The sequence below is a fragment of the Colletotrichum aenigma genome (genome assembly GCF_013390185.1).
Source record: "Colletotrichum aenigma strain Cg56 chromosome Unknown KSG_Cg56_contig09, whole genome shotgun sequence".
Lineage (NCBI taxonomy): Eukaryota > Fungi > Ascomycota > Sordariomycetes > Glomerellales > Glomerellaceae > Colletotrichum > Colletotrichum aenigma.
Window position 1 is genome coordinate 4,278,595 of NW_023500915.1, and position 17,567 is coordinate 4,296,161.

The 17,567-nt window shown below is 55.4% G+C and overlaps 5 protein-coding genes across 5 annotated transcripts; 3 read left to right on the forward strand and 2 right to left on the reverse strand.

Moving 5' to 3' along the window:
* Nucleotides 1-56: 56 nt before the first annotated feature.
* Nucleotides 57-1,053, forward strand: tropI-0 (Hydrolase tropI; the record flags this gene model as incomplete). Its single annotated transcript, XM_037329072.1, has 3 exons — nt 57-106; nt 277-664; nt 733-1,053. The coding sequence occupies 3 exons, from the start codon at nt 57-59 to the stop codon at nt 1,051-1,053; spliced, it is 759 nt and encodes a 252-aa protein (XP_037173144.1).
* Nucleotides 1,054-1,189: 136 nt separating this feature from the next.
* Nucleotides 1,190-3,208, reverse strand: SDH-2 (L-sorbose 1-dehydrogenase; the record flags this gene model as incomplete). The annotated part of the gene is made up of 5 exons (XM_037329073.1): nt 1,190-2,105; nt 2,160-2,519; nt 2,570-2,618; nt 2,673-3,065; nt 3,124-3,208. 5 exons carry the CDS (start codon nt 3,206-3,208, stop codon nt 1,190-1,192), a joined length of 1,803 nt encoding a protein of 600 aa, XP_037173145.1.
* A 1,770-nt stretch (nt 3,209-4,978) lies between these two features.
* Nucleotides 4,979-7,211, forward strand: CGCA056_v013832 (uncharacterized protein; the record flags this gene model as incomplete). Its single annotated transcript, XM_037329074.1, has 2 exons — nt 4,979-6,110; nt 6,166-7,211. 2 exons carry the CDS (start codon nt 4,979-4,981, stop codon nt 7,209-7,211), a joined length of 2,178 nt encoding a protein of 725 aa, XP_037173090.1.
* Nucleotides 7,212-11,225: 4,014 nt separating this feature from the next.
* On the forward strand, nt 11,226-14,464 carry CDC4 (Cell division control protein 4; the record flags this gene model as incomplete). The annotated part of the gene is made up of 3 exons (XM_037329075.1): nt 11,226-11,582; nt 11,663-14,299; nt 14,357-14,464. 3 exons carry the CDS (start codon nt 11,226-11,228, stop codon nt 14,462-14,464), a joined length of 3,102 nt encoding a protein of 1,033 aa, XP_037172737.1.
* A 568-nt stretch (nt 14,465-15,032) lies between these two features.
* Nucleotides 15,033-17,540, reverse strand: CGCA056_v013834 (uncharacterized protein; the record flags this gene model as incomplete). The annotated part of the gene is made up of 1 exon (XM_037329076.1): nt 15,033-17,540. The coding sequence occupies one exon, from the start codon at nt 17,538-17,540 to the stop codon at nt 15,033-15,035; it is 2,508 nt and encodes an 835-aa protein (XP_037172756.1).
* Between the last annotated feature and the right edge of the window lie 27 nt (nt 17,541-17,567).

The window sequence follows — 17,567 nt, forward strand, 5'->3', positions numbered from 1 at the left end:
TTTCTGCTTCTTCTTTCCAGACTGCTCTTCACAACTGATTCATCGCAATAATCACCATGGCGTCTAACCCCCCCGGACAGTGCTGCACAGTCGGCGTCAAGCATGAGTACGTAACAGACATCGATCAATGACCCCGCCAGTTGACCCCTCCCCCACTTCGCAAAGCTTGATTCCCTGAACCGCGCACCCAAGCTCCTGTATCCCGCCAAGGATCGCAATCCAACCATCACCAGCATCTTGGGCCCGATGTCGCTAACAGTATGTCACCGTGTAAAGGGGTACCCCTCAGGGCAAGAAGGTCTCCGTCGGCGGCAAGTATGAGGGCTACCTGGCTGAGGCTCCCGCCGACAAGGCTCACAAGAACACCGGCATCCTCTTCGTTGCCGACGTCTTTGGTATCTGGCAAAACAGCCAGCTCCTCGCCGACCAGTTCGCCGCCAACGGCTACACCACTCTGATTGTCGATCTCTTCGATGGCGACCAACTGTCTCTTCCCATGCCCGCCGGCTTCGACATTATGAAGTGGTTCAAGGAGGGCAGCGACGGCAAGCACCCACACAACAAGGAGGACGTCGACCCCATCATCGTCGACTCCATCAAGTACCTTCAGCAGGAGCACAACATCACCAACCTCGGTGCTGTTGGCTACTGCTTCGGCGCAAAGGTATGTACAACCACACCACACCAATGTGCAACAGCCGAGAGCGGCCTAGCTAACGTCTTTTTCCACAGTACGTCGTTCGCCACTACAAGGACGGCATCAAGGTCGGCTTCGTCGCCCACCCCAGCTTCGTCGACGAGGACGAGCTTGCCGCCATCAACGGCCCCCTTTCCATCGCTGCCGCCGAGACCGACAGCACCTTCCCTACCCCTCTGCGCCACAAGTCCGAGGAGATCCTGCAGAAGACTGGCCTGCCCTACCAGATCAACCTGTACTCCGGCGTCGAGCACGGATTCGCCGTCCGCTGCGATGTCAGCCAGAAGGTTCAGAAGTACGCCAAGGAGCAGGCCTTCTACCAGGCCATTGCCTGGTTCGACGAGCACCTTTTGTGACTCAATGGAGGAGCGCGAGGAGACACCAAGTTGTGAATAATACCGGGCTGGAAAGCCGGCAATGAATGAATATACCAAACCATGAACCACCGCTACGCAACTCTTGCTGATGAAACTATCAAAGTAAGCATTTCTGTCAGTGACTCTGTTTCGCCCAGTCGCTCTTCATAAAATCAGCACATCTCTCTGCAACCATGTAGACTGGAGCCGTGTTGTGGGCACTGGTGACCATCGGAAACACACTCGCGTCTGCGACCCTCAGATTCTTGAACCCATGAACCTTCAAATCCTGGCCAACGACAGCGCCATCCTTCTCCGAGCCCATATGGCAGGTTGAGGTCGGGTGATAAAAGTTGAGCAGCCGCTCTCTGAGAAACCTGTCCATGTCCTTATCCCACACGTCTTTCCAACTGCCCTCCACACTTCCCCGTTGGACTCCAGGAGCAATATGCCAGGTGGGGTTGAAAGGATACTTGGATTTTCGGAACGTCTCGACGTAGTTCATCGCGAAACGGGCTGCCTTTCGCGCCACGGCCCAGTCGCGCGGATCCGTGAGGAACTGGGAATAAAACTTGGGAAAGGTCAGGGGATCTGAAGACGCCAATTCGATTCGACCCCTTGAAAATGGCTGGACGAGACACGTCTGGAAGCCGCAGTACCCCTTTCCCCTCTCATAGTCGAACGCCGCGTTGATGAACAGAAGTTCCACATCGGGGGCGTTCTCTGGAAGATGCGGATCCCTCCTGCGCTGCTCATCGGAGGCATCCCTGGGTGGTTTCAGCGTCATGGTCTTCTCGTCGATATTCTCGCTGGAAAGAAAGGCACACAGTCGAGCACCTGAACGTGAGAAAATGCCCGTCTTCGTGAAGATGAAGAGAAGAAGGTGCCAGATGGCAATTAGAGGGTTGAGTAGGCGGATATAAGAATCAGCGAGGCGGACTTGAAAGGCGATGCTGAAGGCGATGTGGTCGTTGAGGTTTGCTCCAACTCCGGGCATGTCTCGCACCAAGGGGATCTTGTGTTGTTCAAGGTGTTCCTTGGGGCCAATTCCACTGCGAGGACTCAGCTGGAGTGAAGTTCATACTTCCAATAGGGGTTTTACGTACCTCAGCATGAGAAACTGGGGGCTGAATAGGGCACCGCAGCTGACAATGACCTCTCTATTTGCACGGACAAGACATTCTTTCGCCGACTTTTGGTCAAGGCGATCCAAGACGTATACACCGGTTGCTTCCGTCCCATCGTGGTTGAACTGCAGTCTTGTGGCCACAGCGCCGCTGCAAATAGTGAGGATTTCCTGGCGCTCCAGCACAAGCGACTTGGGCAGATAGCCCACCTGGGCGGAGTTGCGATGTCCAGTCTTGGTGATCATGTGCTCGATCTCAAATAAGGCTTCTGGCGGGGCGTCCGGGTTGTTGATGTCGTTTCGCACGGGCAAATTCATGTCCTTTGCTGCTTCCTCGATACTGTTTGGCCATCAGTATTAATACAACATGAGCTATGTAAAACCTCTTACTACTTATCGACGGAGTTCAAAGATGGATCTTGTCTGATATGGATTGGTCCTTGGGGTCGTTTGTCAGTTTATCAACAGTGATCAACATAAGGTAATCAATTACCATCATGACCGCGATAGGGCGCCTTGGGCTGGGAAGATGCGTTCTCGAGCTTCTTAAAGTAGGGCTCACACTTCTCGAAACTCCATTGGTCGTTGCCAAGAGCTGCCCAGTGGTTGTAGTTGGCGGGAGGTCCGCGCGTGTACTGAAGCCCGTTGTGTATGGATGCCCCGGCGAGCGCCTGCGATGCGAAGTATCTGACCGGAACGCCGTTCCATTGTTTGTCGGGTTCTGAAGGGATGGTATCAATGTCGGACCTGTAGTTTTCTCTTGCGTTGCCAACAATGGGCATGCTATTCAACCAGTCGTCCTTGACTTTGCCCTTGGATATGACGAGGACGCTGACATTGGGGTCTTCGCTGAGTCGAGAGGCGATCACGCATGCTGCTGTTCCGCCTTTTGACCAGTTAGACTTCGAGATGCTAGCCAGAATTGGGAACATTCTTTCACTTACCTCCGACTATGATGTAGTCGTAGCTCTTGCCAGCCACGTCGGCGACTCTACGCTCTGGATATCGACTTATGAAGGGCCAAAACATTGCGATTCTATCTGGCCAAAGCAAACACGTGTTTCTCGCAGCGCAAATCTCGCAACTGGAGGGAATTACTGGGGATGGCCATGGCTTTATTCTTTGTCTCGCCGGGATTTGGCGTGTTGACGAGCATACTGAGGGGTTACAGAGAGGATCCCGACGCCAGCGTGAAGCTAAAACAAGCGCTTATGTATTCAAAGCTATCCTTGCCGGTTCCTTGATAATGAGACATTTCTATCGGAACTTTCGGGTTGCTCGGTCTCGCAAGGGACTTTGGTGGTAATGTGCGATGGGTCCAAAGAAGAGATGGTCTTGTTGCGATTGCCAACGTAATCCGTCGGACTGTCTGCTTGGGATGAGGATGCTTTCAGTGCTCATGATCGTACTAGTCAGTTTGGCATTGACTTCATTCGAAGGAGTATATTCTAGATGATTTAGAACATCAGTGCTTCCGTGTATGAGGGCACGCTCGATGGCTTCTATGTTAGTCACATGGTCTACTTGCAAGACATGTCGTCGCTGGCGATGAGTGGAGTGAGAGATTGAGTGGACTAGACTCGTCCCCGCTACAGCTGTGGCATCTTTGGCCTGTGCTGCCGGGTACGCTTAGCGAGGTGGACGCTACAGGTGGTGGAAAACGGAGCGCTAAGACGCTATCAACGATCCGAGGGGAAGCTTGTCAGTTGCGTCCAGTGCTTTAGCAAGTATCCAGGCAGGAAACGGAGCTGCCCGTAATGCACTGCCATCCCGCCTTCAACTGTTCCCGCTCGCTATGTTTTGCACCGACCTTTGGTTCGCACGGCGGGCCGCTCCTAGTTCTGGGGCACACGCGGGTTTGGCTTTTTGAGACGGTTTAAGCAGTACCTACCTCAGTTGTGAAGCACTGCCACTATCAGACGTCAACACAACTCCATTCTCCCCTCCTCCACGTCAACGTACATAGGTACTTATACATGCAGCAACCGCATTGCATCGCCAACGCCGGCTACTATTGCCATCGTTGTTTGCCGTTGTCGTAAATCATGGCGGAGCCCGCGAATCCCGCTGCCTGCTGTCGTTCCACAAACCCACCCAGCAGCACTGCAAAATAGTGCCATGTGAGCCACGAGCTAGCGACTGATAGGGCTATTGGGCAAGACAAGGGGGCCATGCTGCGGCCAGGGGGCCACGGTTCTTTGCTGATGGATGGACGGGGCCTCTCCATTTGGGAGAAACAAGATGGCTGGGCAAACGGTTTGTGTCTGCCTGCTGGCCGTTGTCAGCATGCGCGCACCGCTGTACGAGACGGAACAGGACAGTCTCTCGCAGCCTTCGACCAACGTTCTATTCGCCAGGCAATTCGATGCCGGCGGCAGAGACACAAGTCAGCCCATCCACCGTCTACCCGTCTACCCGCCCAACAGCTCCCCAGCTGTAGACCCTTCTCAACGCAGGCGGCTGTGCCGCCATCGCGCGCTAGCTCGTCGTGCAGCCTCGTCTGCCCTGCCCTGCGCTGCTCTTTGCCAGCTTCGACACACCCGACACCCCGGGTCTTCTCCTGGGCCACTCGAGCTGAACAAATCTGACGCATCTGCCAGGAGGCTCGGCTCCCTCACGTCTCCTCTGTCCATGGCTTCTTCAACTACACCCCCCTACGACCCCAATCCCTCGAGCGAGCCGAACACGACGAATCTCCCGAGCCGATTGTGATACACAAGTTCAGAGCCTGATCGTGAACATCGGTAAGGGGAGGCACAGCAGCGTACATCTGCTTACGGCCTCGCCTACACGCCCACCATGACGACGGGCATGAACGATTCGCAGTTCAGGGAAACGCTGGACCTGATCAACAACAACATCAACGACGACGACAACGAGTTGTGGGTGGCCATCGCCGCTCTTGTCATCTCTCTAATTGCTTTACTTGCTTCGTTATTACAAGTTGCTCAGCAATACTACGCCTCTGCGGCCGGATACTCAAGTTGCGACGACAAAGCGATTGGGCTGTGGGAACAAGGAAGGAGAAGAGTGCTCAAGCCTTACGAGTTCCGATTTGAGGTTCAATTTGAGGCGCCCGTCATCTTTCTTTGCCGCCCCGGCAACGAGAACGGCCCTGTCAAAAAACAGCCGATCTTGTTCATCGATGGATCTCAAAAGAGCCTCGAGGAGACATGGACATCGCTAGGACCAGCCCAGCCTAGCACCGAGAAGGAAATTAAACGGGCGGTACACACGGCCGACAACGAGCTGGCCTCTTGGGTTACTCTTCTGTCAGCATTGCAAAGAATGGAGCACGAGTCTAGAGAATGGCAAAAGCAGAAGCATGACAACGAGACAAAACAGCAGCCGCCTCCGAAAGCCGACGCTCCTATCAATGCGCCTGAGAATATCGACGGAATACTCGACTCGGTGACTGCTAGTTACAGTTTGACTGTAGCACTACAGAAGAAGCTTAAGAGCTGGGACACGATGCCATCCAGCATCAAGAAGCCTTATGCTACTACAACATGGTGCCACATCGTAGAGATGATTGCGTTGCTTGGTATCTACTGGGTTGAATTTGACCGGACGAATGACAGGTACCGAGCTGAAGGTAACGGGTACACGGTCACTGGATCCAAGGTCAGCGAGCTGGGCATCATGTTCACTTTCCAGGTACATGGACGCAACCGCTTCGAGTCCAATCGCGTGATTCCTGTCGACGAGGTCAAGGAGCTTTGCTTCGGCTTTGTTCCAACGATTTACAAGTCAAAATCAGACGATCGACGTCTCAACCTTCCCATTGGGGAATCCCGGGACTTGTCCAACTTGAACTTTGCGACCATGGACGAGATCGCAGAAACCCTGGTGTTGATCGGCTGCAACACGAATACTGTCAGATACTTCTCTGACAACAAGACGACAACGAAGCTTGGTCACCTTTTCCCAGGTAATTAACAGTGTGAGCAACACAGCGCAGAGTTCTTGACGCTGACGTTGTACAGTTGCATTCGAGATTGTTGGCATGCTTGGACAAACTCTTCATATTGACAGAAGTGTGTTCCGTTTGCTTCCGAATCCAACTCTTTTCAAATGGGATACGAAGAACTTTGATCTGCCGAGGCTGCTCGATGCATATGCCTACCAGCTTAAGAAGCTCTACGGCGGAAAGAAGAACCCCAGCGATGAGGCGAGGCAAATCTGGAGGCATATCAAGATTTTGCAGAAGGAAATCAAGCCAGCGCCGGCGAATCGACGCGCCGAACCGAGCCTGCCGCTCATGAGTGCCCTACATGCTGCACTCGACGACACTGATGATATCCTGACATTCAGGAGGAAAGAGACCCGCCCAACCATGCACAGGGAATACACGACCAAGTCCAAACTCATGCGATCCATCTCGGATAAGCCTGGAAACGTGCTGGGAGACCATACAGAATCGGCCTACGAGGTGGAACGACGTGAAATGGTCCGGTATGTGCTTCGCAGCCACATCCAGGAGGTTCTTTCTGGCTTCAACCCCCAACCTGGCAAACGCACTCCAGACGCCTCCGGCTATCCTGCGACGACGACCACAAAAACCAAATCACGCTTCGAGGCCATTGACGCGGCACCTCCGGAGCTCAAGCAAGCCAAGCTCATGGAAGTGTACTTCAAAACGGTGCGGCAAAAGGTCATAGACGAGTCGCAGAAGTCGACGGATCGGCGGGCGGAGGAGACCAAACCCAAGGCAGCGCCGGCGCCGGCAGGCTACGGTCTCAAGCGTGCGACCACGGCGCGTACCACACGAACAGTTGCAACAATCGAGTCTTCGGATGAAGAGTCGGAGGAGGAGATTGCGTTCGAACACCTGCCTGAGATCGAAGATGACAAGGAAGAGATTGACTTGCTGGATGAAGACACGTCCCATGAGACCACCCATGAGGACATCTGGTGCACGCTCGTGTTCCGGATGATTTGCTGGCTCATGCTTCACGACTTCCACAAGAACGACGTGCAACTGCCCAAAAGTGAGCTTTTTGGCAGTCGGTTGCCTGTGTACATTGCTTGATTGGCCATCGGCCGGGGCAGCGAGAGCAGTGATGAACATCTGCCTCGTGTCTCGTTCTAGCCACGAGCGCTTTGGATTTAGGGGAGTGTTTAGGAAGATGGTGATTTCCTTTACTATTAGCATGGCAGCGCGTTTGGGGACTCACAGGGACATGATGATCATTTGGCTATGAAAAAGTGCACGATAGATTTCAATTCAAGTCATGAATGATGATTGCTCACGAATGCTTTAACCGACCTCATGCATGCAGAGTGGTGTTCCGAATCAAGATCGTACTTAATTATCGGAAAATGCCAGAACCGCCTTCTGGACTTGTGGATACGACACATTCGATACCCTTTGTGTGCAGGTTGCTAGAATGCAATCGGAAGCCAGGCAAAGGTGGTGAGGCAACCCGGAGTGCCGGAGAGGTCTGGAAACGGAAGACGGATATGCGGGGCCCGTCACTGGCTCGTCACCGAGGCACTACAGCGGACCAGAGAGCAGGGGCAGTGCCTACGGCGGGTGGTTGCTGCGCTGTTTCATTCCCTGTCCTTCGGCGTGCCTCCGGTGCTGGCAAGCGGCGCGCGGAATGGCGCCGCTAGGCTGGATCGGGGGGGCGGGCAGCCCAGGCCAGGCAGGCGGCGGCAAACAGGGCAACAGAGCGAGGGACGGGCAGGGGGGTTAAGAATACCGGGGACACCGGGGGGGGGGGGGCACCGGGGGGATGGCAGCATAGGATGGCAGGCTTAGCGGGTGGTGACCGGACAAGACGAGAGGGAGCCCAAAGGGAACACAAGGCCGGCTTTCGTAAGGCAAGATGAGCGTGGCTGAAGGACTTGCTTACGAATGGGCAGGTACCTAGCTTTGATGATGAGAAAAGGGGGCTTTTTGCTGCAAACAGGCAGTCTTTTGGTAGTAATCGGTAGGAGAAGGGGGCAATATGCATCTGACGTTGGACCGGCGAAGCGTGTGCGATTCGTATCGGGGCCTGGGTGCTGACACGGGGTTGAGGTGCAGCGCCTTGACAATGATGGGCGTTCAATGTCACGCCATGGAACTCTTCTCCTACGATCACCAAGTCGCTGTTGGTACCCAGGTGGTTGCTGATCACTTTTTGGAGTTTTTGGAGGAGGTAAGGTTCGTGTTGGTTCGGTGGGGGACGACGAATGCAGGCAGCGGTGCCGATAGTTTGATGCATGCCGCAACTCTGAGGTTTTGGCGTGCAGGGAGCTATTTAATGTGACATCGTCTTATGGCGCGCATCTGTGCGAATTCAGGCTTTCTCTATGCCTCGCCTCGAAGGGTACGGCACAAGTGTAGATGCAGTGAGGTGAGGTAAGCAAGAATTACGGGAGGGACATCGTCATGGTCATTTTTGGTTCCTGGCGTTTGTGGCGTCCTATTTTTTGTTTTCCAGGGGCTGGCGGGTAATGATGTCTTGCGAGGCGGTCAAGATGACGAGGGGGAGAAGAGTTACAGAAGACAAGAGACGTCAGGTAAGGGAATCAGTCGAATAGGGGACGCCTGGCAGATGCATATTTGGACATGTACAGAGTACGATGCCGGGGTGAGTGAGGTAAGGGGAGGGAGGGGAGGGAATGCATTTCTTGAAACTCGGACAGGAGCAGACAAGACACGGGAGATACGCGGTTGTGGATTTTTAGGTAGACGCGATGCCCCTTGGCACGAGGCCAGAGACAAGAGACAGATCGATCGGGTGGGCGGCTGGTCGAGCGTGTCTGGCGGGAGGAGAATAATTCTGCTTAAAAGTGAGGATGGCGCCAGCCACAACGTGTCAAGCAAAGCGTGTCGAGGGTGCCTGGTGCATGTTGTCTACGCGAGAAGTGAGGTGAATGCGAGTGGTGAATGATGAATCGGGAGTAGGAGAGGAGGGGAGCGGGCCGAGGGGCTGGGTTGGTTTTGCCATGGTTTGTGGACTAGTATCGTGGACCATGGCCCATGGACCAAGGATCATGATGAAAGTGGTGACCAGCCACGCGGACGAGTTCGCAAGAACAAGGGGGACAATTGGGGTCGACCCCTGGGCTCAGACGAATCCATGTGGAATGGAGCTGACGATGGGTTCGCGTCTCTGGGTTGTCGAGAAAAAGTGAAGAAGGGGCCTTAGACAATAGGGGAGGGGCCCGGCGTCTGGAGAATTCCACAGTTCGCTGAATCCGTGACAAAGGACGTCAAAGGAGTCGGGGATTGGGGGGAAGAGAACAAGCCACGGCGACAGACGAGGACTAAAGAGAGGTGACTCGAGATGGGGATTGGACGGCGGAGGAGAAACGCGAAAGACACAGACTCAGCGACGACCCGGAGAGAGTGTGTGTGTGAAAGGGCAGACCCAGCCTAGCCTGGCCAGCGCAGAGAGGAGGCTTGGAGCCTTGGACAGGCCACCCGCGTTCCAGATCCAGGAGACCACGCGAGCAGCCTGTTGTTTCGAACAGAGGTATCGTCTGGTGATGATTTGGTGCAAGGAGTACATGTGAGGCTATCATGAGTCAGCCCCACTACCGAGTGTTCGGGGTAAATCAGCCAATGAGAAGACACTTCCAGAGTGAACCGTGAGGAAAGAAGGGGCAGAAGAGAAAGGGCGACAAACACCTGCTGCAACCTGGGCATGGAAGGGACGTCGAAGCACAGACGTAGAGGTTTTGGTGAACTAATAACACTGACCCAGTGATGGGACGGCCGGCCCTCAGCAACAACCTAAGGTAAGCAACAATCTCATTATTGTTGTCACTTATTCCGTTTATTTTTGTCCGGGCGGGCTGTCTTTGCAGCGTCAGTGGCCCAGTGATTCATTCAGTGATTCAGTGATTCAGTCCCTGGTGTCTCTGTTTAGTGCATCCAGCCCGAGCACCGTCACAACCATTCCGCATTTCTCTGCCATCGCATTGCTGCTGTCAAGTCTTGCCAGTGTCCACTGCACGCAAACCGCTGCTGACATCAAAGACGACGTCGGAAAAGGCAGAGTGGCCGCCTAAACGGGAAGCAGGCAGAGCACAGAAGACAGAGAGACAAACGGCTGCATTAACCATAAACACCTGTACGCACTCTAACTCGACATTCCTCCGTCCCCGGCATTTTACAATCTCCAACCTAGGTAGGTAAGGTAGGTGACGTGCCTAGGTAGATTAATATCGTCCAGTGTCTTTTGGCTTAACTGCCAGCTGGACCCCTTTTGTCTCTCTTGGAGGCTTGCTTGCCGTCTCACCGCGTTATTCACCGACGCCTCTCTCCTTCCATCCTTCCTCTCCGCCTTACTCGCCGTCGACTCAGTGAGGTGCATCCGTTCACCGTGCCCTGTTTTCCTGCCCTGCTTTCGACCTAGCACCCTCACCCATCACGGCACTTCATCTCTTCCATTATAAAACATACCTTTCGTTGCGGTGTACAGGCCGGTGCAGTGTAGTGCCATAGGTGCCATTCGTAGGTTGTCGCTGCACGCACTCTGGCCTCCCCCGTCTGGACCTGCCCCCGGGACCTGGACCTGGACCTGGACCAGGCCCATCAGCTGCCCTGCCCGGCTGCTTCTTGCCTCACGCTGTACCCCCTTCCGCCATTAGGAGGGTCAAAAAAAAAAAAAAAAAAAAAAAAAAAAAAGAGAAGAAAACTCCACTTCACCAGTACCGGGTACATCTCCACCATACAAAAGAAAGGTGGTTGGCACCGTACCGTCTACCTTCCCGTCCTCGTAGCCGCACCCGTGGTGCCGCTGCCTTGCACCGTAAGCCCGCGCCCGCCACTCTTCAAATCCAACCTGGAACCCTCACCAAACCACTTCCACCGCCGCACCGCCTGCTGCTGCCACATCCATCCACCATCCACCATCCACCACTTTGGCCCGCGGCTGCCCTGAACCCCATCCTCTTTTGTCCCTCTCCTACTCCTCCTCCTCTCCGCCGCCTCCCCTCTCGCGAACCTATTCGAGATCGCCTCCATTCTTCCTATCCCCGCCCTCCAAACTCTCCGGCACAACCCTTTCGTCCGCTCAGACGCCTTGCAACTCTCTCATCGCCCGACATGACGCCCTCGCCGGGTCCTCAGTCAAACGCCGTAGAGGTCCGCCGGCCTCGCTCCAGTCAGACCGTCTCCTTCTCCGTCGACGAGAAGAACAACCCGGCACACGGCCAGGACTCGACCAGCCTGCAGTACCAAGTCTCCGAGTGCATCGAGACCACCACAACCACCACTACCACCACCACAAAGCGCACTTTCCCTCCCGTCTATCTGCGCGACGTTCGCCCTCTCCACGAACTCGACTCCAAGGAGTACCCTCTCGCCTCGAAGCCTCTGCCTCCCGAACTCGCAAACTTCTCCTTCAGCGTCACCGGCTCCTCTACCGATGCCATGACTGATGACCTCTTCGTCCCCAAAAAGGTACCCGCCGCCCTCGACTCGAGTCCTCCTCTCCTTGTCCTCCACCGAATGCTGACATGATGTCTGTTTCTGTTTTGCAGCGCAAGACCCCTCTTGCAGCCCACAGGCAACCCGCAGGTCTGCTCAAAGAAGACGAGTCCAGCCAAGAGTCCCCGAGACGCACATCAAAGTCCCCCTCAGACCCCTTTCAGAGAAGGTCACGTCGCTCAACCGCCCGTGATCCCTCACCTTCATCTCAGAACGCGTCTCCCAGTCTCCCATCAAGGCCCTCCAGAAACCCCCGATCAGTCGGCCTTTCTTTCACCGAGGATGCCTCACAAAGACTCCGACGCCACCTCTCGAGAGGCAAGCAGACCGGCTGCCTGGCTACACCCGACACTTCTGAGCTAGCTGGCTCTTCTTCCGACCGCGTCCCTCGACCTCGACTCCAGATCGCACGCACAAGCCATACCCCCGAGTCCGGCCCCAGCAGTCAAGCAAACATGCACGACGCACCAAGCCCCATCGGCAGCGATGCCCTCACCGTCTTCAGCAGCAACGTAGCCACTCCCCCCATCACCGATGCTGACGCCGAGCCCTTTGTCGATGCCGACGAGTCTCTGCAACAGGCTATCCGTGCCGTTGGCCACCGGCCCTCGATCGATGCCGTCGCTGCCCAGGATGCGAGCCTCCCTAGTCCGAGACTTTCCCCCACACTCGCGGCCGCCCAAATGGGTTCCAGAGATTCCGAAGACGAGGACGAGGACTCGACCCAGAGCACCGCTCTAACCAGGAGAAATCACAGCTTCCGTAACCAGCAGTGGCTCCACGACTCCCAGGCCGGGGAAGAGGGCGGCTACTCCTCTGATCTGTCAATGGTAGCCGCTGAAGACAGCTCGTCCCAACTCGATAACCTTGATGCCCATACCGCTATGCTCGACGCACGCACCATGATGGAGAGGTTCGACGCGATGCCCAGCGAGATGAAGAGTTTCATAATGTACAACTTCCTTCGCCGCTGCCCTAGGAAGACATTGCGACTCGTAGCCGATGTCGTCACCCCGGCGCTGAAATGCGATTTCTTCAAGCAACTTCCCCTTGAGTTGAGCTTTCACGTGCTCTCCTTCCTCGACCATCGCGACCTCTGCCGAGCCGCCCAAGTGTCCAAGCACTGGCGGAACATCGTCGACACGAACGAGACTGGTTGGAAAGAGCTGTTCGATCGAGACGGATTCACGCTTCCTCCTGGCGAGCTTGACAAGGCTATTGTTCAGGGTTGGGGTTGGCAGGATCCTGTCGGCGTCATGGGTGCTGAAGTTGACCTCAGCCGGACCAGCCGGTTGAACTCGGCAGACAACGAGTTGACCAAGGCTGTTGTGAAGCCAGATCCCACGGTCAAGCTCCGCAGTTCCAAGCGCAAGCGAGGTATGAACATTCCGGGCGCAGATCGATCAAAGAGGAGGGTTAGTGGCCAAGAGTCTGCCCGCAACGAGGCACTCCAGTTGGAAGTCAAGCAGCACAAATCCGAGGGACCTCTGTCAGCAGCAAACGCCGCTGCCACTGCGGTGCCCAATCCTCAGCTGGGCATGCCAAGCTTGCAGAAGCTTCACCTGTTCAAGAGTCTCTACCGCCGCCACTACATGATCCGCCAAAGCTGGACCAGCGGCAAGGTAAAACCTGGCCACGTCGCTTTTGCCGCCCACCCTCGTCACGTCATCACCTGCTTGCAGTTTGACGAAGACAAGATCATCACTGGTAGCGACGATACGCTTATCCACGTCTACGATACCAAGACCGGGAAGTTGCGGAAGAAGCTCGAGGGCCACGAGGGTGGCGTTTGGGCCCTACAGTACGAGGGCAACATGCTTGTGTCTGGATCCACTGATCGGTCTGTACGTGTTTGGGATATTGAAAAGGGTCTTTGCACCCAAGTCTTCTACGGACATACCAGCACGGTGCGCTGTCTGCAGATCCTCATGCCTACCGAAACCGGCAAAACCCACGACGGCAAGGCTATCATGGCGCCTCAGAAGCCTCTGATCATCACCGGATCTCGTGACAGTCAGCTCCGCGTCTGGCGCTTGCCTGAGGTCGGCTCGCGCAGGTACATCCAGACCGGCCCCCCAGCTAATGACGCCGACTGCCCGTACTTCATTCGGACCCTGTCTGGTCACACCCACTCGGTTCGCGCGATTTCCGCCCACGGCGATACTCTTGTCAGTGGAAGCTATGACAGCACCGTTAGAGTCTGGCGCATCAGCACTGGCGAGTCGCTTCATGTACTCCACGGTCACTCTCAGAAGGTCTACAGTGTCGTGCTGGACCATGAGCGCAACCGCTGCATTTCCGGCTCGATGGACTCGCTGGTCAAGATTTGGGACTTGAACACCGGCGCCTGTCTTCACACTCTCGAGGGGCATAGTCTGCTTGTTGGTTTGCTGGACTTGCGCGATGAGAGACTGGTGTCAGCTGCTGCTGACAGCACATTGCGCATCTGGGATCCGGAGAACGGCAAGTGCAAGAACGTGTTGACGGCTCACACGGGCGCTATCACCTGCTTCCAACATGACGGCCGCAAAGTCATCTCCGGCAGCGAGAAGACGGTCAAGATGTGGGACATTCGCACCGGCGAGTGCGTGCAAGACCTGTTGACAGACCTTAGCGGAGTCTGGCAAGTCAAATTCGACGAGAGACGTTGTGTGGCTGCCGTTCAGCGTGACAGCCTTACATACGTCGAGGTAAGCTCACCCTCGCTACCCGACCCTTGAATGGCTTTACTAACTTGTTATGCTCAGATCCTCGACTTTGGTGCTGTCCGCGATGGCAAGCCGCCTGAAGAGCTCGGCGAGCGTAAGCTTCTTAACGAGCCTGAGGTGCGCGCGCTTCTGGCCGAAGATCTGTAACGAGCAACGAGGGAACGTCTACGAAAACGGCAAACAAGGAGTTCTTCACGAATCAGCATATCACGAACGAGAAAACCACAGCATTACTCAAGGACAAAACCATACGAAGGCATAATGACATTGGTAGGAAGGGGAATTGGATGGAAATCAACCATCATCGGGTTCGCGGCGTTTTCATCATATTGACGGTTTCGGATGGGAAACGAAAAAGAAAAGTGGGCGTTGCCTCATTTCGCGCAGAGCGCATATACCACGTCTTTGTATGGCTTAATGTAAATATTGGGCGAAAGGCAGTTGGGCGGCGGGATAGGCTCATGGTATGCATTTTATTCCTGGACAAAACAGGGCAGGGAGGTTGTTTGTCTCTTACACGGAGTAGTATGTAGAGACTGGTCATCGCACATACAGTTTTTCTTTCGCGTCGAGTTAACATGAATACCTGAGATACACGTTGCCATGTTTTGATGTGAGAACTCGATGCCTGCGATAAGCAACGACTGCACGGATGGGAATTGGGAAGGGAAAACGAGACCTCTAATAATTACACTACGGAGTTAACATGACTTGGCTACCTGCCATCTGAAGTATTAGGCGGCGGCGGCGAATTTGAGGTCAGTTTCGACCATCTCCTGCTCGCCCGGTTAAAGGGGCTTCCTAACCCCGTCGGTGTCCTCGACGGCTGTTCCTCCCGGCTGCGTTGCTTTACGTCACCCTCGAGCCCGAAGCCGTACGTCGAGCCGCCGGCATGCGGATCCGTCGGCACTAGGCCGTACCCCACCCTCGCCCCGGCGACGGGCCGGTGGTCGCTGCCGGGCACCGTGTTCCCCCAGGGCAGCTTCTCAAGGCCAGGGCCGCGGGTTGCTGCGACGATGCTGCTGAACCGGGTGTTGCGGACCAGGCCCTCTTCCCAGACCGCCGCCACGCCGAAGGCGACGCCGATGATGGCGAGGAAGATGGCGACGGAGTAGACGGCCCAGAGCTGGCCTTGGTGGTAGTCGTACCGGATGTCGGTTCGTTCGCGGGTGCAGCGGTACCTTTGGGTTTCGTCGGTGTTTGGCCCTGTCTGCGCAGACATGTTGCTGGCCCATACGACGGAGATGAATCGTGGGTTGCTGAAGAGTGAGAGGATGATGTCTTCGTACAATGACTGGACTTGCTCCATCAAATTGCTCACGCCAAGGTAGTTGTGCGGATCAATCAACTTGGTCTGGAGTGCCTTCGTATTCGCGTTGTAGAACGGCTGCTGGATCGTGCCGTTGACGAAGTAGCGGAAACGAGCACCGATTGCATGGTATGCCATTGCTTTACGGTAGCGCTGAACGTCGGTGGGATAGATGTAATTTGATTTGGGGGTAGCCGTTGCTTTATCGAGCGTCCCGTCTAAATCGTCTTCGCCGCGGACGTATGTTGTGTCGATGACTGGACGTAGGAACTTGCGGCTTCTAACGTTGGTAGTCTGGATTTGGTTTGTGAAATTGAAAGTGACTTCATACTCTGTCTCGTAGTGCTCACAACCAAAGGCCTTGGGGGTGTACGCTGTCTTCCAGTCAGCGTCGGTTGGGTTGACCGGTTGAGGAATAGCCGTATCGTCGGCGTGTGCATAGCCAAACCAAAGAATGGGTTCTGTGCGTAGCACACCAAGATGAGGTGGGATAGGTTTGTATTTCGGAATACCCCCGATATCTGTTTCGTTCAGCTGAGGGTTGAGATAGTCCCCTTCAGACGCGTGCGCGTAGTAGGTATGGTTTCCTGATGGGGCGAGCGAGCTGAAATTGAAATACTCCGTGGGCCATTTCGCACCGTTGAGGTCTTTTATGGTGTCGTCAACACCGTTTGCGAGTTCGGTACACTTGTAACCTGGACCGGTGAAGGTGATGTTGAAGGTGCAATTATGGCCGATGCCGCAGATCTCGTCGCTGGCCTCGAGACGTCCGATGGGTTTCCCTTGGAAAGCAGCCGAGGTGGCTACTTGGTCGAATTGGTCACTTGGAGCAGCCCAGTAATCGAAGAAGTCAGAGTCGGATTGATTGGTGCTGGTGGTGTTCCAAATCGACACCGAAAGCACAAATAGCCCGTTGCTTTTCCTCCCTTCGCGAAAGTCGACGTCCTCCTCCTGATTGAAATTGAGATTGCGGACGTTAGGGCACATGGCATCTTGCGTCATGGTCTTGGGCCGCACGCCGAGGGTATCAGATGTAAGAATTACCACGAGGGGTGTGCACCAGATGTAAAGAGCGAGGATCATCGCGACTCTAGCCTGTTTGAAGACTTCGAAATTGAAGATGGCGGACATATCTTCCGCTGCGGCAAAGAGGGAATCGACTGCTGCCAGGGTAAGCATCTTTCTTCGCACCGTCATCCACACGCGTTGTCGAAAGGCGAGGATCACAGCTGATGCGAGACTGGCTTTGCTGAGGAACGAGAGCGCTGCGCCGTAGCGGAGCATACGGAGCTGATTTGTGGCCTCGGAGCCATCGAGATGCTTGTAGAAGAAGTGGTGGCCCATGGCAAAAGCGATACCGGCGAACAGGAAGAAGTACATGTTCCATGACGGATGCCACCATTTCTGATAGACTGCAATGTGGCCCGGTGGATGATACGTGTATGACTCTGGCCGGCCCGGCGGGGGCTGGTACGGAGGTGAGGACAAGAGGGCCGAGTGCGAGTCGATGCGGACCTGCTTTTTCGGCGGAAAGCCGCCCGTGTATGGCGTGCTGAACTCAGACTGAGACGGCGTGTAGTTGGAGTACTCATACGAGTCTAGTTGTAGCGGCGACGGCCGCGGCCGCGGTTGGTGCTGGTCATGGTTGCCAAAGGTCTGTGTCGTCGGAAAATAGGCAGCGGCGCCGGCAGCGGCGCGTTCGGAGAAAGATGGTTGAGGGGATTTCGCGGTAGGTGTCGGCGGGCTGCGGCCGTATGGCCCGGGCGGGCTGCCGATCGGCGCCGGCGTAGTCGGGGTTTGGGGAATCGGTTTCCGGGGGAGCTGGCGGGAGGCATGCCATTCTGTGGATGGGGTCATTGGAATCTCAGGGGAGCCGTGGAGGCCAAGCCCCCGGTTATAGTCTCGTCCTTCCATCGTATTGAATTAGGTATTAGATTGTGG